A 23,847-nucleotide genomic window follows, 5' to 3' on the forward strand; every position below is an offset into this window, starting at 1 on the left:
TGTTTCTTTCAGCACACGCGGCCGTGGACAGCTCCATTCACCGCGCAGTTTTATCCCTCTGCAGTGAGCTGACTCGTGCTCAGCCTGCGTCGGTCGGTGCAGCACCCAACACCGAGTCTTCGCCAGCGCGCACCGCTCCCTCCCACCTCCCTCTCTGCCCCCGCCCCTCTCTCACCCCGGCCCGCTCCGGCGGCGACTTTGAGGGATTCCCTCTCCGACGGCCTCTGGCGCACCACTTCTGGTTTCTTTCGCTGCACCGCGAGCATGGATCTCCGAACAAGAGCTGTTCCCAGCGGCCACAGACTTAGAGTTCTCCTGATGCTGTTCCGTGAGTGGTGTTTCTGCGACCGGAAGGGCGGGGTGTCCTCTTTGCAGAGAATAGAAGAGGCATATTAAAGCTGGTAGCTTAGGATCAATATGTAGTTCTGGTGTGTTGACTGGGCGTGGGGAGCGAGTGCAGAGTCTCTCCCCCCCCAGTGTTTGGGAGTTCCTTGAGCCACACACCTGTATGGCATATCCCACACAGGGCGCCAGGCCGTGGGGTCGGAGTTTTGGCAAGGAAAAATTGGTGTAAAAGTCAAAGATGTAGAAAAAGACCCGCTGGTTTACAAATGAGCGTGGCTTTTGCACTTTTAAATCTTTGTTTCCATTATAAATTAATAGCAACAGAGTCGAATTTATTGGCGCCAGGCTACAGAAATGGCTCTCAGAGCGCCGAGCAGTCGGCGGGGAACTTTGTAACCCCAATGGCCGCAGAGCACCACCCCTGTTCTCTAGCGCTTGGGTTCGCTGACAGGATGTTTGTTTGCTTCTTCCGCAGATACAGTGGCTCAAATCATGGCAGAACAAGAAGTGGAAAATCTCTCAGGCCTTTCCACTAACCCTGAAAAAGATATATTTGTGGTGCGGGAAAATGGGACAACGTGTCTCATGGCAGAGTTTGCAGCTAAATTTATTGTACCTTATGATGTGTGGGCCAGCAATTATGTAGATGTAAGGAATCTTTTTCCCTCAGCTTGGTCCTAGGGCACCAGGGGCGAAGGGCATCCTCCTTCAAGGCCCCGCGAAGACGGGCCACCTGCCTTTGCCCTCTCCCGCGCCCCTGCAGGCTGCTCCAGAATGCTGCATGGGGCTTCCAGCTTGTCACACCTGCTCGTTCTGCCTGCTTTGAAAGTAAATCCATTCTCTTTGCTTCCCTAACGCCCCCGTCTGCACGTAGAGCCTCTAACTGCATGTTCCCGGACCTGGGAGCGCGCGCGCGCGCAAAGGAGTACCCAACCATGCAGCCTGGAGTTTGGTTGTGCCTCCCTTTCCAGCCTGGGGGGGGGGGGGCTGGCGCGCTGAGGGGGTGCGGGGCGTCTGTGTTCCCAGCTGATCACGGAACAGGCTGACATCGCGTTGACCCGGGGAGCTGAAGTGAAGGGCCACTGTGGCCACAACGAGTCGGAGCTGCAGGTGTTCTGGGTGGATCGTGCGTACGCGCTCAAAATGCTCTTCGTGAAGGTAACTCCCGGGCGCCGGGTGCGGAAGGGGAGCAGACTCGGAGTGGGTGTGGGCAGTGGCCGCCACTCGGTTTCAGGGCTGAGAAGGCACGGGGGAGACTGACGCGCGCCTCGTCTGCTCGATAGGAAAGTCACAACACTTCCAAGGGGCCCGAGGCGACGTGGAGGCTGAGCAAGGTGCAATTCATCTATGACTCTTCAGAGAAGACCCATTTTAAAGATCCAGTTAGTCGTGAGTAGAGGCAGGCTGGGGTGAGGAGGGATCTTGGGAGAAAGCGGGCACAGCAGGGAGCGCAGCCGTGGAGGCCGAATTCCTGCAGGATTTTGTTTTGGAAACCCTTCCTAGATGTGCGCCCCCAGGCCAAGTCAGGCCCTGGTTTGCCTTCGGTGGAGGAAGAGGTAGGAGCGTGTGTGCACCCTTTAATCTTAGACCTGAACGATAAATCCCCAGGGCCCGGGGGGCCGGAGGACCACCCCAACTCTTGACCAAGGAAGAGGAGTTACTCGAGGGCCTGGCGTCCCCTGGCTGCTTCAGGAAGGCTACTTAAGATTTCCCCTTTAAAGGATCAGAGAGAAGGGCAAAGCTGTGTGTTTGTATTGTCTTCTGCACCCCGGGGTTTTCTTCTCACTTGCTGAAACTGGAACTGCGAGGCGACCATGCCACTTTCCTTGCAGATCCAGGATGTGATGGTTATGGCGCATGGCTTGCCTCATACCCGATCTCAGGCATCGCATTCGAGAGGATTCTGCCTCGTTTCTGAATTTATTGCACTTTCCTGCCCATCACTCCCAACAACCACCCACATCCTCCGAACATATTGTGTCCAGAGGAGCATCCGTACTTCCACTAACGATGCTCATTTCCTGCCTCCAGCCACTCTAAGATCACATTTAAATTTACTTATTTTCTTTATAAATTGTCTAATCCATACCGAAGAGGCCCTTGACTACCCAGAAATCTGAGTTGCGAGAAGACTTTCTTTGAACACTTGTGTGTGTATGGTGAAATACACGCATGAAACTTGCCATTTTAACCATTTTCAAGTATGTAATCCAGTGACATTCATCACATTCACAGTGTTGTGCAACCATCACTGCCATTGTATTGAGCGATTTTTTACAATATACATATCATGTCGTCCTTGTTGATCCCTTTTTCTCATCACAGAAAAAAGAACATTTTCTTTTCTTCATCAAAATCCATATTTAAGCACGTCATCATTTAAGTTAGAAAATAAAGAAGCTAAACTTAAGCCAGAAAAGGGGGGACCAAAGCTGCTGTTGTGCCGTGGCCAATTCTGGCTCATAGCAACCATATCCAGAAAGGTTGTACCACGTGCCAGAGCATTATCCGGTGCCCAAGCAGCAGCCCTGCTTTGTTAAGAAAAAAAGATCGTCTTCATTGCAGAGCCAGCAAAAAATGTAGCAAACATAGTCATTGTTCTTTCTGTGTCCTTGGGGTCTCCACTGTTAGGTTTTACGCAGTAAAAAAAGGTTGGGTTTTTAGGTACCACTGGTCTCTGAAAAAGAAGGAGCTCTGGTACCACAGTGCCTAAGGCATCTGACTGCTAACCAGAAGGTTGGTGGTTCAAACCCACCAGCCACTCCACAGAAGTAAGACTTTGCAATCTGCTTTGGTAAAGATTTACTGCCTTGAAAACCCAATGGGGGTCGCTAGGAGTCGGAGTCAACTTGATGGCAGTGGTTTTTTTTTCTCTCTACTTCTAAAAAGAAGTTCAGATTTCACATATGAAAAGTCCCTGTTCAGGAAAGAAATGGAATATTTTCCTTCACCCCTACTCTGGGTTTGCTGATCCCTAAGCTGAGCAAGGCAGCACAGATGATAGGAGTGAGTCAGGTCTAGAGTGGAGGGACAAGAGCCACCCCCTGACACAAGGTGTGAGGAGCAACTAGACTACTGCTGGCACCAGGGGCCTAACCATGGATTTGGCCTTCACTACAGCTGGGAAGCACACAGCCAACTCGCACCACCTCTCTGCCTTGGTCACCCCAGCTGGAAGATCCTATGAGTGCCAAGCTCAGCAGACCATTTCACTGGCCTCTAGCGATCCACAGAAGACAGTCACCATGATCCTGTCTGCAGTCCACATCCAGCCCTTTGACATCATTTCGGATTTTGTCTTCAGCGAAGGTAAGTGGGGGGAGGGGGGGCTGTCTTCAGGATGAATGGGGGTAGGGGACCTGCTAGGACTTTGAGATGACACTGCCTCCTAACGTAACATTTTTCAAAGAACAAAAATTGAATTGTATTGACTTTCATTGGTACCTCTCTCTTTCCTCCCCCTTGCCTCGCTTCTTCCTTTACTCCCTTTCTTCTCTTTTTCTTTCTTTCTTTCCTTCCTTTCACCTTTTTGTCCTTCTTCTCTTTCTTTCTTTCCCTTTTCCCTCCCTCCCATCCTTCCTTCGTTTCTTTATTTTCCCCTCTTTTCTTCCCTCTGCTCCTTCCCTCCCTTCCTTTGCCAAAATAAACCTTGCTGGGGAGAGAGGTAAGAAAATCACCTTGGCAAAAAACAACAATTCTGATGTAAATTTTCCAGGGAGAAAGCAACTAAACATTCCAAGTTGTTAATTACCTAAGGAGCCAACAAAATCCTTTTGTCTTACTTAAGCTGTTTCCTGTACCCTCCTCCCCCAACATACACAACTAGGAGGAGCTATCATTTTGGAGAAGGGCCTTTCCTTCTCTGGGCCTCCGTTTTCCTTGTTCCTTCAGGCACTCCCAGATGTGATTCCCCCACTGTGAATCTAAGTGTTTGTGTTTTTAGTACGATATAGGGTAAGGTGTGTGCGTGGGCAGGTGACAGACAGACAGACACCAAGATCTGCCTCCATCTAGCCCTCACCTGCAAGGGAAGGGTCCCCGCTGACTGGATCTTTTATTGCTGCTGCTTCTGCTGAGCAGTGCTGAAGGCATTTGACTGCTAACCAGAAAGTTGGCTTTTCAAACCCACCAGCCACTCCATGGCAGGGGCAATCCTCCTCTGTAAAGATTTACTACCTGCGAGACCCAAAGGGGGTCACTGTGCGTCGGAATAGACTCGATGGCAGTGAGTTTGGTTTGGTTTTAGCTTCTGCTGGAGGAAGCTACTTCTCCGTCTGACTTAAGACAGAAAGGAGACTGAGTGCGCCACAGCAGATCCAGGTTGTCCACATTCTCTTAGTTCTTTGCAGTGGAGCACATCTAAGGCCCTTAGGGAATCTACATTTATGCAATTTGTCCAAATCTCCTAACACTTTGCTTTGGGCGTGGTGAGGAGGGTAAGTTCTCTGTTCTCACTCTAAGTCTTTTTCTCATTTGGAGGAGGTTGTTAAGACAGTTGGATATTGTTTATTTCTCATGAGACTACGAAAGGGGGAGGGATTCTGAATGTTTAATGGTGCTTTCCTTTTGGCTGGAAGAAAGGCGTGGCAATCTGAAAAAATCAGCCACTGAAAACCTTTTGGAACAGAGTTCTACTGTGACACACATGGAGTTGCCATGAGTCAGAATCAACTTGAAGACAATTAAAAAAAATAGTTTTAAATGACTTTATTAGTTCTTTTTTGTTTGTTTGTTTTGCTGGCCACGTGTTATTAGGCACTTTTTTACTTTGAGGGTGTCTTGTTGCATAGTGGTTAAAGCATTTGGCTGCTAATCAAAAGTTCAGCAGTTCCAACCCAACAGACACTCTGAGGGAGAAAGATGAGACAGTCTGCTTCTGTAAAGATTTACAGCCTTGGAAACTTTGGTGCAGTTCTACTCTGTCCTATAGAATTACTACGAGTTAGAGTCAACTTGATGGCAGTGGGTTTGGTTTTTGGTGTTTTTTTCTTTTTTTATTTCTTGACATTACTTATGCTATAATTGCTGCTATCACTAATTCATTACCACAACCTCTCCAGCAGCCTCTCCTGGCCCGTTTCTAAGTTGTTGCTTATACAGGTAATCCTCAACTTACTTATGACAGGGCTCCTTTTAATGACTCTGTTGTAAGTCAATCCTGATGTCAGTCATATACTTTCGTGTGTGTGTGTGTGTGTGTGTGTGTTTTCATTATTTTTGCCTTTTATTACCAGTATTTTTATAAATCCAATCTTTGAACACCTGTGAGTGAACATCTAACACTGACAGCATCAGCAAATTACATGATAACGTCAGCAAATTATATTGTATATAATACATATCACTAATGAGAAGATAGGAGTTCTGGTAGTGTAGTGCCTAAGACACTTGATTGCTAACCAGAAGGATGGCCGTTCAAACCCACCAGCCACTCCTCAGACGGAAGGTTGGGCAATCTACTTCTGTAGTGATACCACCTTGGAAACCCAAGGAGGGGTCACTATGAGTCAGGTCCGACTCTATGGCACATAACAACAAAAATAACAATGAGAAGATATATTGAAAAATAACAGATGGTTGTAAGTGTGGTTCTTTGTCATTTGAATAAGTCATAAATAGGGGACTACCTGTATTCAGTATTCATCTATGGACTGAGAAATTAGATCTCATAGATGGTTAACATTGTGTACAGGATAAGAGTAAATGAATACAAAATAAAAGCCAGAACTACTTTCCTGAAAGTCCGTGAAATTCAATGCATAGACTTTTAGTTACATCTTTTGTTTCAAAAGCAGATTTTATCAACTTCAAGATCCAAGGTGGAAAAGATTGCTGGGTAGAATTGGAGAGAGTGCAAACTTGTATAACAGCCTAAATACAGATATATTGAACATAAGCAAATTGCATTTGTCTCACCCAGACTTTTCCAGATGATAATTAGGACATTCCCTGCTGTTTAGTGTCCTGGGGCTAAGTCTTGACACTTCTGAGACGGGGTCCAGTCCCATTCAGAGTCACTCACTTGATCCATGTGCCTTTGTTGGCAGGGATGCTTTTGTTCCTGGCTTCATCTGCCTGTGCTTCTCAGCACCTGCCCCCTACTACATTTTGGAAGGAATGCTTTTATTTGATTTGATAGAGTTGAAAAGATTCTCTCTGGGGGCCTTTCCAAGTCCCTGCCCTGGATCTCCATTCCCTAGTTGTTGTTGTTAGGTGCTGCCGAGTTGGCTCTGACTCATATCGACCCTATGTACAAAAGAACGAAACACTGCCTGGTCATGTGTCATCCTCACAGTCCTTGCTATACTTGAGCCCATCGTTGCCGTCACTGTGTCAATCCATCTTGTTGAGGGTCTTTCCCTTTCTAGCTGCCTGGCCACTTTACCAAGTGTGATATCCTTCTGCAGGGAATAGTCCCTTCTGAAAACATGACCAAAGAAGACCAGAGTAGAAGCTTAAAGACTATGAGCATACTGGTTGTGTGTCTGCATACCACCACACCTTAGCACCTGCCTCCTCATGCTCCGTTATGTGCCTGTGAGTGCTTGGACAGTGGCCATTGTTCAGCAGGAACCACAGATTTAAGGATTTCCTGTAAAGAATCTATTCCCTGGGTAATGGTGTCACATCTGGCATTCTGAAGTTTCACAGTCTGTGAGACTCTGTGAGAAAAGCAGTGAGGCCTTGATGGTTCAGTGGTAGAATTCTCGCCTTCCACAGGGGACACTCGGGTTTGGTTCCTGGAGCTCTGATAGCATAGTGCCTAAGACACTTGGCCGCTAACCAGAAGGCTGGCGGTTCAAATCCACCAGCCACTCCTTGGAAGAGAGGTTGGGCAATCTACTTCCATAGTGATACTGCCTCAGAAACCCAAGGAGGGGTCGCTATGAGTCGGGGCCGACTTGACGACACATAACAACAACAACCGTGTGCCTCAAGTGCAGCTACCACCATCTGTCAGTGGAGAATGGTGATACTGAACAGGTTTCAGTGGAGCTTCCAACCATGCCAGACTAGGAAGAAAGGCCTGGTGATCTACTTCCAATGAAAATCCTATGAATCACAAAGATCCAGTCTGAAAACAATTGTAAGGATTGTGTGAACCTGGGCAGTGCATGTGTTACCATGAGTTGGGGGACAACTCACTAGCAGCTAATGACAAGAGCATTAGAAAAGTAAGGAAAGGTTAGTGAAAGGATTAGTGAACACCCATAGGCTGAGAGTAGCCCAAATCAAGATTGATGTCTTTATCACACAAGTCCCTTTAGAGCATTGAGCTTGGCTCCCCAAACAGAGGTCTCTTCCTCAAGCATGTGTCCAGCTGCAGTGTGCAAAGGAATTACTTGGGATATTACCAACAAGCAGAGTCTGCTTCAGTGAGCCTGGGGGCGGGAAAAGATGCTTTATTTCTGCCAAGCTCTTCCGTGATACTGCTGGTTCAAGGCACGCCATTCATCTCAGCTGGGGTTGATTGACTCATTTTTCCACAATTAATTCATAGCTTGCTGCTTTAAAGGCCCCAAGAGATTTCAGGCTGTGGTGGGATAGGGGATAGGTCACAAAGAAGGAAGAAATTAGCATGAGTCTTTTAATGGCTTGAATTAAAGGAAACTTTTATGTATAATGACAGAAGAAACATCATAAAACCTGAAGGTTGCTTCTGTTACCTTTTACTAAAGATTCATGTTTAACAGGATTTTACAAACACCATGTACAGGTAAATTCCTATTTAATTCTTTGGCAGGATGTGTGTGTGTGTGTGGGGGGGGTTGTGGGTAAAAAAAAAAAAAAAAAAAACCTATTGGGATGGTACCAAAATTCCCCATTCCAATGGAGAAACTGAGGCTCAGAGAGGTAAAGCTACTTGGTAAAGGCTTCACTCCTAGATCTTCAGGGCCAGGATGAGAACCTGCTTTTGGGTTCAGATCCAGTGCTCAGAGTCTACTCAGGGCCTCAGCTTCCTTTGCTGAGCCATTACGATAGATATATGGCTGCAACAGGACACTGTTAGGAAGCTTGTAGTCTATCCTGAATTCATATTCTTTTTGTGATTGTTTCTAACAGCATGAGTGAAGGATGACCTCTGATCTGTGTAGCCTACATCTGTAGGAAAAAAAAATGTGTTTTGGTGGAACTGGATGTACCTTAAGGAATCCTGATGTTGTGGTGGTTAAAGCACTCAGCTGTGAACCACATGTTTGACAGTTCAAACCCACCAGCTGCTCAGAGGGAGAAAAATGTAGCAGTCTGCTTCTGTAAAGATTACAGCCTTGGAAATTCTATAGGGCAGTACTACTCTGTCCTATAGGGTCACTATGAGTCAGAATTGGTTTTGGTTGGGTTTGATTTTATGTCTTTGAGTTTTTAGTTTGGATGTACCTTACCTTCTCCCTACACAAAGCCCCTACTAGAGTGCCCTTTGGCAAGCTCCTGTGTCTAATGCAGGACATATCACAAACACTTTGATCCAGAGTATGGTATAGGCCATGTGGTTTACACAGAACCACTGGCTATTTTCTCCTCAGGGTTCATAAGTACTATCCAAAGGGAGATAACTGTGTTATTGATATTGTTAAAACCCATGCTGAGGGCTCAACTCTGGTGCTCCATGTAGGGCCACAGAGTTAACCAGTCATAGACTTTTGTGTTTAGATTTCTGTGTTTCAGACTTTCACTGTCCTAGTATATTAGTTTGATATCCTCTAGAAGCAGCCCATGTATAAGTATGTAAGTTTAAGTTGTTTATTTAGGAGTTTATTCTAGACAGGACTGTTGGGGCGTAGGAAAGTGAGTTAAGGAAGGGAAGGAAGCCAGTACAGGTGCATTGATGAGCAAGTTACCATTGTGAGTACCTGGGAGAGAATGGAAGGCATGCCTTAAATTTCCTCACCTAAAGGGCAACGGAGCTAGGGTATTTATCTACCAGCTCCCACCCATTATCAGTGTCTGCTCTGGGATTTGTGGTCTGCTTTGCAAAGTGGCATGAGCTTGCTTTCAAAACCCATTGGAATTTGTGGGAATGGTGAAAGCCAATGTGATAAGATGGGACATTGTCTGTGGCTGCTGTATGAAGGCACCAGGAACTTTTAAATTTCTGTGCCCTGTTGAGTTTACAGTCTAGTAAGTGGGAAAGTGTATGTGCAAGGCATGCCATGCTCCTGGTAAACAGTGGACAGCAATCAGTAATCACTTTTCTTATCTTCTTACCTCTAATGCTTACATCTTAATGAGAGTATCTCCTTGTCTCCAGCTGAAAGGTTCCAAAACCTACACATCTGAATAGCTTCTCCATGTACAAAATATATTTTGCTGAGGCTACAGAATTCCAGAGCCAGCCCAGGAAAAATATGGAAAAAGGTCAAATCCCTTCTTCTAGCCTGTCTTGTCTGACAGAAGAAGGAAGTATGGCCAACAAAAGACTTGTCCTTCCCCCTCCAACAAGAGCAGTCTATGGCCCTAGGAGAGCTCTAGAAAGCAGAGAGCCTGAGTCTTGGCCCAACACCCATGTTCAACTGGGGTACAATGAAGAACTCACGTAGTTTGTTTCAGGGCAGAAGTACAGCTTCAAAATGCTGCAGGTATCAAAAAAAAATAATAATAATAAAAAAATAATAAAAATAAAATGCAATGCATGGCTAGCAACCAAAACCTAAATAAATAATAAATTTAATGGGAGTACATTTATGGTTGAGGGACCATCAGCTGGCAACCAACAGCTGACAACAAAGGACCCCTTTCTTGTCTGACTTGTCTTCATCTGGCTCTTTCCAGTGGCTAGGATGGTTGATGCCTTTTCCTATGGAAGGTGGACTACCTACCCTGTGCCCTTATTTTGTCTATTCTAGGATCCTGAGCCCAGCCAGGGCAGAGTCATGAGAGCCCTAAGTCTTGTGGAGGTGGACAGGGAATCAGGTCAGAGCATCCGAAGATGTAGGTGGCCTGGGCTTAGCCAAGAGACACACTTCTTCACCCAGCTCATCACCCCTGCAGAGATCTAGGGCCTTCCTTGTTTCTAATCTGTGGGTTGTGGAATCAGTTTATTGCACGGGACTTTAACCCTGGGATCCATAGCGCTTGCAGATAGAATTCAGCATTCATAAACTTTGATGGAAGGAGCCTTGGCAGTGCAATACTTAAGTGCTCGGCTATTAACCAAGAGGTTGGCTATTCAAATCTACCTAGTGGCTTTATGGGGGAAAAGACCTGGTGATTGACTCTAATAAAGATTCCAGCCTAGGAAACCCTATGAACCACTTCTACTCTTCCATATATGTTTGCTATGAGATGGAATCAACTAGATGGCACATAACAACAAATTTCAGTGAAAATATTTTTCATCTGTATTTTCACTACCCTCCAATTAAAATTTAGCATTTTCTTTAATTATAAGTAACAAATTACAGTAGTATTAGCAGTATTTTAGCTGTACCTGTGACTATCTCACCAATAGATAGTGTTCATGTCCAATGACAATTCTTGAAGATCTTTCCAAATAACTTTTATGAAGTCAAGGAAAGGTTTATATATGGAAGGAAACTTTTATTTGTTAATTACCAGGAGTGGAAGGGGAGGGGAGGGAATACTGCAAATAAATAAATAAATAAATGCATTGATCCATGTCACTATAGTTTTGTGTATTTTACTGTACATAAATTATGTTTCAATAAAATGTATTTTTGAAAAATAACTTTTATGCTTATCACTACTTTGCAATCACAGCATGTATACTGATAAAGAAGTACCTATATTGCTGTATCTCAAATTATTTAAAAAAATATTTTGGTAGTTGAATTTCTGTACAATCAGTTCCTTTGTAATTCCATGTATTTTATTTTTATGAATTTATAAACATTTTTCTGAGAAGGGGTTCATAGGTTTCACCAGACTGCCAAAGGGGTCCATGACAAAAAAAAGATTACTAATCTCTGCTTTTGTGGGTCATGATCAGTGTAGTTTTAAATGAAAGAGAATAGAATAAATTCTGAGATTCACAAAGTTAGGATAACTATTGCTTTGTAAAATTTTAGTTTTAGTTTTATATGTGTGGGTGTATGTGTACCTGTGTTCTAAGTTGTAATGTAGAATATATATATTTTCCTATAAGTCATAGAGTTGGAAAGCACTGGCTTAAGGCTGCAAGGGCAGTGCTTGTCCTTTTCTGGGTTTATAAAACTCTCGGAGCTAGATGTGTTTTAGAATTCAGAATATTTCAGGGTTTAGGAAGACAACACAGAACATAGTTTTTATATTATGTAAGACCCTGGAAAGGTCAGGACAGCCCCTATAATCAGACATATAGATGTATCTGTTTCCTGCAGTGAAACACATGGTTTTTCCAGCTAAGTGAGATGAGGGAGAACTAGAGCAGCTTGATGTTAGTTCAAGTCAGGCTTTGCTGCCAAATATGTGACACCAAGTGCTAGTGGTTTTTAAAGGCTTGTGGACTTTGGGATTGTGGAGAAGGGACTGTGGACTGTGGAATTCCCCCTTATTTGACCACTTAGTGAGTGAGGGTAACTAAGGCGGGAGGTTCAGAATTTCTCGTGATTATTTTTGACATCTTATTTTGATGATGTGCTTTTTTCATCACAGTGTGTTTAGTTCAGGCCTCCCCCACCTAAGGCATTGAAAAGGGGCTATAGCTCAGTGGTAAAGTGTGTGCTTAGCATGTATGAGGTCCTGGGTTCAATTTCCAGTATCTCCATGTAGTTTTGGGAGCTCTGGTGACATAGTGCCTAAGGCATTAGATTGCTAACCAGAAGGCTGGCGGTTCAAACCCACCAGCCACTCCTCAGAAGGCAGGTTGGCCAATCTACTTCTGTAGTGATATCACCTCGGAAAATCATGGAGGGGTCGCTATGAGTCGGATCCGACTTGACGGCGGTGACAGCCAGACAGCCAGCAAGGCGTTGAAAAGCAATTTTTTGAGAAATAAACATCAGTAGTATTTTAACTATAATTTATTTATTTTTCCAAAATACATCAAGTATTTCTTGATGTATTTCCTTTATCTTTCTTGAAGAATGAGATATAGATGCTATTTCATCAACTAAAGTTATTATCCATTTGAATATAATGCTTCTGGTCCTTAAGCTCTAGAGACTTCCAGACTTAAAAAAATCAAAATGTGCAAGAATTCTATCTTTATAGCTAACAATTACTAAACACCTACTATATGCTAGGCACTGTGCTTCGTCTTCTATATTATTGCATTTGATGCACACAATTACCCTGTAAAGTGGGTGTTACCCTGTTTTACAGGAAACTGAGGCTTAAGCAAATTAAGGGATCTGTTCAAGGTGATTTAGCTGGTAATTGGCAAAGCTGAGGTTTGAATCCTCTTTTTTTTTTTTTTTTAATTTAATTGTGATTTGGGTGAAAATTTACAGAGCAAATTCACTTTCCATACAGCAGTTCACATACACTTTGTCTCCTGACATTGACCACAATTCATCACAATGCAACAGCTCCCTTCCCACTTCTTCCCAACAGTCACCTCTTTCCTGTGTCCATCCGTCCATGCACTCCTGCCCCCTGAGCTGTCTCCCTGTGCATAAACAGCCCTTCTTTCTCCCATGATTGTTCTCTCCAAGGAGTGTATCTACCTCAGGTAAATGTTCAACTCATATGCCTGTCTTTTGTTTGGCTGGATGCCACAGGTGTGGGTTCAATTCCACACCTGAAGAGAGCTGGAGGCCATAGTCTCAGTGGTTCTACCAGCCTCTATTAGATCAGCAAACCTGGTCCACCCCCCTTTTTTTTTCCAAATGATTTTGAGTTTTGTTCCACATTGTTCTCCCTCTCTATCCAGGATTTCCTACATAGATCCCCCTCTGAGTAGTTGACAGTGGTAGCCGGACACCATCTAGTTCTTCTGGTCTTATAGTCGTATAGGCTGCAGATCACATGGTGTACCAGTCAGTAGGACTAATTCTTTCCATGAATCTTCGGTTTTCTTCATTCTTCTTGCTGTAAATGAGGAGAGACCCATCATTGCATCTAGATGGCTGCTTGCAAGCTTTTAAGATCCCTGTTGCTACTCACCAAAGTATGAGGTGGAGCAATATTTTGTGTAATATGTAATCCATTTTTATGTGTCTCCTTAGCAGTGTTCTGTTAAATCTGCTTCCTCTTATTGTAATAGTCTGGATCCATGGTAGATATTAAAAGTTTCTATCTATTTATCGGTAAATATGTGATATGAAAAGGAAGAAAACATGACTTCACAAACTGGCCAATATATCTTGGGAGCCAATCCCGAGATTCTTCCTGATACAACTTAAATTGCCATTCTTTACTAAATTTTCCTGGGCTGTCCTACTCCGCTGATCTGATTAGAGAATTGTGGCCACACTGTCTCAGAGAATGCCATTTGGCCTTGTTATCCAGTGGTTTTGCTATGGGAGCCCTTGCTGCTCAACTCAACAATTATCTCCTTCAGGATCTCCCATACTGCCTAGGAGGGTGTCTGTTATATTGCACCTCCCTGGCTGGTAGCTTGCCTGGGTTACCAGAGGCAAAGCAGGAAGAAATGAGTTAAAATCAAGTTCCCACAGGCTGTTCTGGGAGTCCTTGGGTAGTGCAAATTGTCATTGTACTTGACTGCTAACTGAAAGGTTGGAGAAGTTCAAGTCTACCAAAGGCTCCTTGGAAGAAGGGTCCGGCAGTCTACTTCCCAAAAATCAGCCACTGAAAACTTCATGGAGCACAGTTATCCTCTGACACCCATAGGGTTGCTGTGAGTTGGAATTGGCTCGAGGGCAACTGGTTTAAGAGGCTGATCTAACCATTCAGAAACTTCTCTGTGGGAGGGAGAGTAAGAAGGGGAAAGGCCAAGGCTGGAGTCAGAAGGCCCATGTTGCAAAGATGCCTGGGGTCTACTTTAGCAGCAGCTTGGAGTAACAAGAGCGGCCTACATAGATAATAACCCAGAAGATTCTCAGGTCTTTATTTATTATTTGTGTGTGTGTGTGTGTGTGTAGGACAATTTATTTTTTATTTTTATAATTTAGTCAGATTCAGCCTCACCACCATTATTGTCATTCTAAGTCACTAGAAGCCCAATATATGTTCTTAAGTAGGTAAGAAATATAAGAAGTTGCTACTAGCAATTGAGCAAACCCTACAATCTACATTAACAGTAAATACTCAACAAGGTGCTATGATGAGAAAAATAAATAATCTCTGTTCTTAATAAAATCCCTACCTCAGGAGACCCCATTTGTACTAATAGTCTCTTTAAAGAGGCCATATGTTGTTATATGGCATAGTGGATAAGACACTTGATTACTAACCAGAAGGTCAGTGGTTCAAACCCACCAGTTGCTCTGTGAGAAGAAGATAAGGCAATCTACTTCCGTAAACATTTATAGCCTTGGAAACCCAATGGAGGTTGCTGTAAGTTGGTATCAATGCAATGGCAGCAAGTTTGGTTTTTATGTTGTTACAAAAAAAAAAAAAATCAAACCTCTGACTGTGAGGTTTTAACCTACCACTGTCCTTGGTATGTTGTAAGATCCCAGCAAGTTTCATCCCTGGGAAAATGGGTATATTGAACAGCTGGCTGATACTGAAAGTGGGGGACATACTAGAATTGAATCAAATAGGGAAAGAGAAAATATCCTATACTAATTCCTTTCAACCATTCTGGTTGTGATAAGGAGAAAGTCTCAGTTTAGTACCAATAGTTCTTTAACACTTCTCTAACATTTGTCAAAGTATCTTAAAAATCTCCTATTTAAAAAAAAAAAATGAAGGGTGGGGGATATATGCATGTATGTGTTCATTTGCTTATTTTAAACAGTTTTATTGAAGTATAACTGACATACAAGGAACTGTACATATGAAAGAACTCTGGTGCTGTAATGGTTAAAGCATATGGCCAGAAGGTTAGCAGTTTGAACCCACCAAGTGCTCCTCAGTAGACAGATGAGGCAGTCTGCTTCTGTGAAGATTTATAGCCTTGAAAACCCTATGAGGTCGTTCTACTCTGATCCTGTAGAGTCGTCATGAGTGGCAATGGACTTGATGGCAGAGGGTATGATTTCATAAGCTTTGATTAATGTATACACTTATATAGCTACCACCACAATCAAGATAATCAACCCATCTATCATTCCAAATTTCCCTTGGGGCCTTTTGTAATAAGTGTCTAGCTCTTGGACTGGTAGGCAGATTAAGAACCAGAACCCAGTAGTCTTCCTCCCAGCCCCACCTTGTGATTTTGTAGCCTTTTGATGCCAAGAATTGAGGTCTGCTAAGTGCTACCCTAACTTTGCTGTTGAGTTAAGCTGTTTGAGTTCGAATCATGGTTTCATTTATCCCTGGGCAAATGACTTAGCCTTAGCCTCTTTACCTCTCAGATACCTTGTATGTAAAGTGGACATAATAAGTTGTTATGGGGATTAAATGAGATAGCCTTGGTGCTTAGGACCGAATGCTAATTTGGGAATCAGGAGTGTTAAGTAGACAGCTTTTGAAAAGCTGTATATTTGTGTGCAATTTTACATTAATTGTTCTCATTAGAGAGGAGGTACTCCTGAGACTCAGGGCTTACTCTTTTCCTTTCTGTTGCTCTCAGAAAGATAAATCTCAGGGCTGTGTCAACAGGGACCACGAATGAGGCTGGCACATAGTAAAATGCAATGCAATGCACTGCTGTGGAGTTGTATCCGACTCATAGAAACCCCTCCTTGGGTTTCCGAGGCAGTATCACTACAGAAGTAGATTGCCCAACCTTCCTTCCGAGGAGTAGCTGATGAGTTTGAACTGCCAGCCTTCTGGTTAGCAGTCAAATGCTTTAGGCACCATGCCACCTTAGCTCCCCAGCACATAGTAGGTGCTCAATAAGTATTTCCTGGGTCATTTTGCCTTAAAATTTTGATCTTTATGAAGAGATATATAAAATTTATTTTGTCCAGTTTGGGTTCATAAGTTTAATGAAAAGCCTATCTGTTAACCACAAGAAGCAACGGACCTTATGACAATGTGGTCTCGTTTCTAGAAATGCAATTCTGGTCAACTTTACAAACTCTCAGATCACCAATGAGTTCCCCAAGATTTTTTTTTTTTTCTCCTTTAAAAATGGAGTTACAAAGGCTATTAAACTATCTTGAATTTTAGGAGGCTATAAATTGAATTAACTCTGAGGTGCTGGTAATATTTTTTTGTTGCTCTAGATGCAGGTTACATGGGTGTGTTCATTTGTGAAAATTCATCAAGATTTATACTTACTTTTTTTTTAATTGAAGTATAGTTGCATATAGTAAAATGCACAAAACTTAAATGTTCAGCTCCATGTGTTTTTACATACTTGTGACCCCATGGCCATTACTCAGATTTAAACACAGAATATTTCTATCCTGCCTCAAAGTTCCCTGTGCCCCCTTCTCCAGACGTAAGCACTGTTATGATTTCTTCCACCATAGGCTTAGTTTTAAACTTCATACAAATGGGATAATACAACATGTATTCTTTGGTGTCTGGAAATTTTCACTCAACATGATGTTTTTGAGTCTCATCCATATTGTTGCATGTATCAATAGTCCCTTCTTTTCTGTTATTGACTAATATTTCACTGTATGAATATGCCACAAGTTTCAAATATAATGGAAGTTCTGTTTCCAGTTTGGGTCTCTAGTGAAGAAACCTTCTGTGAACATTTATGTTCCAGTCCTTTTGTGTCTATATGTGTTCATATTTCTTGGGTAAATAGCTAGGAATGGAATGCTGGGTTATAAAGTATGTATGTATGCTTACCTTTATTAGAAACTACCAAACATACAAGATGGCTATACCAGTTTACACCAGTGGTATATAAGAGTTCCAGTTGCTCCATATGGCTGTCAACACTTAGTATTATAGGTCTTTTTAAAAGCTGATTTGTAAGCAATTCTCCATGTGTATGTTATCCTTCCATAAAGAAAGAAAAAATTAAATCAACAATAAACATAATGGTAGTTAGTTCTAATACTGAAACACTAAAAATTCAAAGAAATAATCTGGATATTTTGTTCACAAATGCCAAGAATCCAGATATCTTAATCCTATTCATACTGATAAATGGATTTTATATTATACAGAAATTTTACATAGTTTATCCTTGGGATTGGGTGAGAAAATATGTCTGGGGGGCATGGAGAGCCTCCCCTTGAGGAATCTTTTCATCATCTTTCCCTTTTACTTTTGATAGGATGATTTATGGTTTGGAGTATTTACACAGGAGCTTATCACTTTTCTCCTTCTTTCCCATTTCAGAGCATAAATGCCCAGTGGATGAGCGGGAGCAGTTGGAGGAAACCTTGCCTCTGATTTTGGGGCTCATCTTGGGTCTGGTTATTGTGGTGACGCTTGCAGTTTACCACATCCACCACAAAATGACTGCTAACCAGGTGCAGATCCCTAGAGACCGATCACAATATAAGCACATGGGCTAGGGACCATTAGCCAGGCAGTCCTCAGCCCCTCCTTCCCCCAACTGGATCAGGTAGAGAAACAAAGGCACTTTTCCACCTCGTAAGTGAGGATACACCAACATAGCTACAATCAAATAGGCCTGGGTATTCGAGGCTTGCTTGGCCTGTATCCATGCTTAAATCCAGGGATGGGGGGATTCTTTTGGATTCATGGGGTGAGTGGCAGGGGCTTTCTCTCCATGCTGAAGAGTGGGGAAGGAGGAGGTCAATTAGCTTTTATGCTTATGGGGTTTGTCTTTGACTCTCCTATGAGAAAGACATATAACCTGGAGGGCATCTGGACTAGAAGTTTAGGGATTAAAGACATACATTTTTTGGGGAGGAAACCCCTTTAGGATCAAAGGAAGAGGGGATGCTTTGCTCCCTTAGACATGGCTTGCCCTACACTGTTGTCAGTACACACACAATACAGCCTCATGCTCCCTGCAACAAGACCCCTGAAAGTGATCCATGCTTCTGGCTGGCATTCTGCATGTCTAGTGATTGTCTTGGGAATGTTTACTGCTACCCGCACTCAGCGACTGCAGCACAAAACCCGTTTAATGTAACTATGCAGAGTTGTTTGGACTTCATAATGTGTCAGGTCCAGGTAAGGTGACCTGAAAAATCAATTCATGTGTTCGTTTTTCCAAGTGAATTAAAACACACTACTGTCTGAACTCTGGCTTGCTTTCTTGAAATAAGACTCAAAACTAAACTCACCGCCATCGAGTCAATTTCAACTCATAGCGACCCTTGCTTGGGTTTCCAAAGCAGTATCTCTATGGAAGTAGATTGGCCAGGCTTCCTTCCAAGTGAAATAAGACAACAAAACTAAAATGATTTCTTTGACATCTATAGGAGAAAGGGGAATGATTAAAGTGGCTTTTTTCATTTTAGCAAGAGGAAAACTACAGAAGGGAATGGAAGAAATGAGGAGAAGTTTATTGGTTACAAAAAAAAAAACAAAAAAAAACCCACCATGGATTTTATTTTGGTAAATATAATTACTTTTAATAGTGTACCTCTTGAACGATTGGGCTAGTATCACTTCTAGATGCTTCTTGGTATTGTGTTTTGCATTTCAGTTTGGATTAAAAAGCTGGACTGAATTGAGATTTATTTGAATTAAGATAATAAGTTATTGAAACTTCCTAGAGAAATGTACATTTTGAACATTACTTACTTTCTAAACACCCCAATATCCCCACACTGTCTCCACTATATGATGGGAAGCTCATATCTCTAATTCTTAAACTGCTGATGGCAGTGCATCCTCAGAAGTTCATTATCCCAGTGAGGATCAGCAAGTTTATTGCTCCATCAACCTCAATCTTTCCCCCACATTCCCTCTTCAGGATCTGCCTGGTCCTAGTGACAAATAATGCTCTATTCCTCATAAAAGTTGGTGTTACACCAGGATAAGGAAAGTGAAGGCTTTTCCCCTTGGTGCTGATGGAAACACCCCAAGGATGGCTTACTTCACTCCTTTCTTCACCTGTGATCATGTCACCCCCTGGGCTTCAAACTCACCAGCCCTGTCCTTTGTAACATCCCACAGATGTTTTGAAAAGAGAACTGAATATTCTCCATTTGGAACCAACTATTCAGGGATTTGGGGTGAAGTGGACACTTAGATGTAGCTAAGATTTCACAATGAGTTACAATTCCTTTCTGTAAGGCCCTCAGGAAAAAAAAATAATAATAAAATAAAAATAAACTTCTCTGCATCATACATCGGAAGAGTCCCTTGGTTTTTTTGTTTGTTTGTTTGTTTTTTAAATTTGCTTTTATCCAACATAGGACTCACGGTTATTTTTGGAATCACCATCCATTCATTCTTCCAACAAACAGTCTTGAGCACCTACTGAGTCCACATTCAGTGCTGGGTACATAGTAGTGAACTTGAAGTTGACAGCTTCCAGTCCATGGGAGAGGACTGACACAAAACCTACACACATAAATCTGGCATTCTGAAAATGGACAATGTGTCCTACCTCTCCTCAAAATGAAAACATCCCTGTGTCTGACGTGCCAAATTAAATTTTGCTGTAATCCAAATTTCTTAATTCTCAAAATAAGAGTGACTTTTCTGCCTGTGATACTCAGTATATACAAAAATATATACAAAATTTACTATTATTATTATTCATCAGGTCATCTTTATCAAGTTGTTCTAAAATCAGGTCTCAAACTCAGCCTAATTTCTTTTGAACTTAGACTTATTTTTCTCAAACTTGACAATCTCTATCATCAGCTAAACAAAGGGGGCCTCCAGATGAAGTGTAGAGCATTCTCCTCTGGGAGTGACTGTGACCAGCTTCCTGCTTAAGGAGAAGGCCAGGTATCCAGAGGGAATGAACTCAGCCCACTGCCATTGTCCTGCCTTTTGGACCAGAATGTAGATGTGGCAATGGGTCAGCTATCTGCCTTGCTTCCTAAGCTAGGAGATGGGAAAAGAAAACAGATGCTCAATTGCCCCATTAATGTCATTATTCTTTTTTACTGGATCTTTCAATGCAATCGCCTCTGGGCACAAAAGGGTGCAGAGTCTGGTTACTGGGTCTGCCTGCTTGGAAAAGTCAGGCTAGACAAAACACATGCAGATTACGTTTGAGGGGAGGGTAAGCTTGATTTAAATTCTGGGCATGTTTCTTTGCAGAATTCCCCTTACCCCCATACCCAGGAAATAGCTTGGAGAGAAACTGCTCCCTATGCCAGGATAGACTCAACTCTCATCCCAGGCCTCCAAACAATAGCCATTCCCTTCTCACCAATTGTCCAGTCTTTCCTCTTACTGAAGCCAACTTCCAAGTAGCAAAGATGTGACAAAGAGACGTAGGTGTGGGAGAGAGAACTGTGAGTGGAGAAATGGGAGGAAAGGTGCATGACCCTCAGTTCCTGGTGGAGGAGGCATCCTGCTGTGTGGGTGTTTCCCCAGGGAAGTAGTCCAAACTGGTGTTGGACCCAAATGCTTCCTTGGAAAAATTTTCCAAGTGATCTGAGCCAGACAGACACAGCTTTGAATCAATGTGTCACAAAGTGCAGTTTGAAGCAGCCTGCATCAGAATTATCCTTTGGGGGCTAACTCTCAGCCAAACAATAGATAGGCCTATAAGCTGAACACCTACACCAGGGATATGCACTCCTTAGAACAATCCACCATGGGAGATCAGAAGGGCAGCATTTGCACAGGGAGAAAGCTAGGAAGGCAAGAATGCATAGGCAAGAAAGACAAAGGGAAAGAGTAAACGCAGTGTTCTGGTTACCGAGTGCCACTTTGATAGGAATATACCACAAATGGGATGGCTTGAACAAACAGAAGTTTGTTCTCTTATAGTTCAGGAGTCTAGAAGTCCGAGTTCAAAGTGCCAGGCTTTAGGGGCTGGGTGAAAGCCCCTCAACCTTGGGCTTCAGCTTTGCCTCTTGCTCCTGGCCCACTGAAGCTAAAGGCATCTCTTTTACTCAGGCAGCTATTGGCTGCTGAGGCTGACAAAAGCAAGGTCGACAAATAAAATGGCACAGTCCCAATGTTACCAAACCACACAGCAGCCATTCATTCAAGTCCATTGTAAGTCGCAAGGTCAGCAAAGCAAGGCAGGCTGCTGAACAATTACATGGATACATGCAGGGTTCAAGTATGCCATAAGCTAGAGACCATTCCCCAAGCCTTCTCCAGAAGCAGACCACATCCCTAAGGCAGCTACTCAGCTACTCAGCTGCTCCCAGTAGATTCCACCATGGAGTTGATTACCAGTCTCATCATGGGTAATACTATATCCAGCTGCCCAGCCACTCAACCAGGCCTAGCCAAGTTGCCACACAAACATAACCACCACACACAGGGAAGAAGTGGGAAGAGAGCTGTCACATTGTGGGGATTATAATCAATATCACAAAGCAAAATGTGTATGAACTTTTGAATGTAAAGCTACTCTGCTTTGTAAAATTTCCCCCAGATCATAACATTGTTAGGTGCCGCCGAGTTGGCTCTGACCCATAGTGACCCTACGTACAACAAATGTAACACTGTCCAGTCCTGCACCATCCTCACAATCATTGCTCTCTTTAATATTTGCATCTGTTTCTTCCCATTTTGAGTCACGTCCCATCAGCAAATGAAGGTCCCAAAAGCTTTATTCCAACCACATGCTTAAGGTCAACTCTCCTTTGAGGAGGCATCTCTTCCTCAGTCATATTTTGAGTGTCTTCCAATCTGAGAGGTTCATCTTCTGGCACTATATCAGACAGTGTCTCACTGGTATTCATAAGCATTGCAGTGGCTTATTTTTTAGAAGTGGATGGCCCCATCCTTCTTCCCAGTCTGTCTTAGTCTGTAAGCTCTGCTGAAACCTGTCCACCATGGGTGACCCTACTGGTATTTGAGATTCTGGTGGCATAGCCTCCAGCCTCACAGCAACACTCAAAGCACGACAATATGACAAACAGACAGATAAGTGGTGGAAATCATGATAAAAAGGAAAAAAAAAAAAAAAAATTCTACAACATCGTCCCAGACTGACTCTTTGAGAATCCCTAGGATGACATCCTTGAGTCTGCATTTTACTAAGGTAATGCTGCTGCAGGCTGGGGTATGAAAACTTCTAGCCAAAAATGCTTCACCTATCATTTACCTTCTCCTTGCAAAGTTGTTTGAGGATCCAAGAAAGCTACAAGTTAAATGTTAAATGTGATCATCACACTGGAAATGCTACGTAAAAGGTATTATTAACGATGTTTTTCTAGCACAAAACTTAACACACATACATACCAAAAAAACAAAACAAAACAAAAAAAACCTCAAACTCACTGCTGTCGAGTTGGCTCTGACTCATAGTGACTCCTCCTTGGGTTTTGAGATAGTTTTGAGATAGTATCACTACGCAACTAGATTATCCAACCTTCCTTTTGAGGAGTGGCTGGTGGGTTTGAACCACCAGCCTTCTGGTTAGCAGTCAAATGCCTTAGGCATTATGCCACCAGAGCTCCTACTTAACACAAGTATTCTAATTTTTAACTGCCAAACAAGGATGTAATGAAAAATCTGAAGGGTCTAATGCAAGAGTTTTAAACCTTGTGTCCACATTTTTCTATGTTAGTATATTTTGAATTTAGAGTATATGTCTATGCAAGGATCCCACACCCAAGCCCAGTAAATTGCTTGGGCGTTGTCAGTTTTAGGGAGAGGCATAGGGATCAGGAAAGAATAGAAATCCATGAACTTGGAAGGGGAAAAAAATCACAACTTTTGTTTTTTCTAACCTCATATGAAAGGTAGAATTTCCTTCCATTAAGAACTCAGGCATCATACTGCTATAGCATAAGCAGGACCTGTGCATCTGTCGCCAATAGAAATCACCAGTGTTTTCATATTACAGAATACTTGTTGGAGATGCTGCCAGAATTACTTATATTTATTCCTTTGGAGTTAGTTACTAGATCCACCACACAATCTTGTTGTTTAATGTATTATGTAACAAGAGTAAAAATGTTTTGATAGCTCTGCTTTGATTTCTTTCTTTTTTATTTTAAGAGCTTGTTTTAGATTCAGTGTAACACATACATTTAGTTTCATTCCCCATTCACCATGTGCAACCCTAACCTAGTCTCCACCCCTCACTACCCTGTAACCCTCCCCCTCTGGCCCTCATATTTATACACTCCCGTTTGTCCTGCATTTCCTCAGTTTGAACGTTGGTCCTCTGGTGTCCCATAATCTATTGCTCCAAGGAATGTATTACCATAGAGTATGTGGGTGTGTCATCCTAGGTTGAGTGGTCTGTGTGTACATCTTGTTAACTATTGGGCTGAGACCCCGCCCCTGGGGGTGAATTTTATTCCAGGCACAGAATGTATTCCAGGGCCATAGTATTGAGAGTCTCACCAGATTTCATCTGACCAGTATTTCTGGTCATTTTTGAGTTTTTGGATTTTGTTCCACGTTTTCTTTTCCCTCCCACTCTATCCAGGGTCTCCAGATTTGATCCTTTCCTGAGTGGTTGGCATTGGTAGCTGGGCACCATCTAGAGGGCCATCGTGTCCTAGGGTT

General features: G+C 42.9%; 1 protein-coding gene across 1 annotated transcript; it reads left to right on the forward strand.

Moving 5' to 3' along the window:
• Positions 1-264: 264 nt before the first annotated feature.
• LAMP5 (lysosomal associated membrane protein family member 5) lies at positions 265-17,780 on the forward strand. The gene is made up of 6 exons (XM_007955670.1): positions 265-328; positions 821-993; positions 1,372-1,503; positions 1,629-1,734; positions 3,466-3,654; positions 17,602-17,780. Exons 1-6 carry the CDS (start codon positions 265-267, stop codon positions 17,778-17,780), a joined length of 843 nt encoding a protein of 280 aa, XP_007953861.1.
• The last annotated feature ends 6,067 nt before the right edge of the window (positions 17,781-23,847 follow it).

This window comes from Orycteropus afer, unplaced genomic scaffold, assembly GCF_000298275.1.
Source record: "Orycteropus afer afer isolate SDZICR_OR568_19922 unplaced genomic scaffold, OryAfe1.0 scaffold00529, whole genome shotgun sequence".
NCBI lineage: Eukaryota > Metazoa > Chordata > Mammalia > Tubulidentata > Orycteropodidae > Orycteropus > Orycteropus afer.

What these genes read in the sequence shown, in the direction of transcription:
- LAMP5 (XM_007955670.1), top strand. Translation starts at nt 265, where the DNA reads ATGGATCTCCGAACAAGAGCTGTTCCCAGCGGCCACAGACTTAGAGTT. An exon ending in AGTTCTCCTGATGCTGTTCC is followed by an intron (nt 329 to 820) that starts GTGAGTGGTGTT and finishes CTTCTTCCGCAG; the next exon opens with ATACAGTGGCTCAAATCATG. An exon ending in GGATTTTGTCTTCAGCGAAG is followed by an intron (nt 3,655 to 17,601) that starts GTAAGTGGGGGG and finishes TTCCCATTTCAG; the next exon opens with AGCATAAATGCCCAGTGGAT.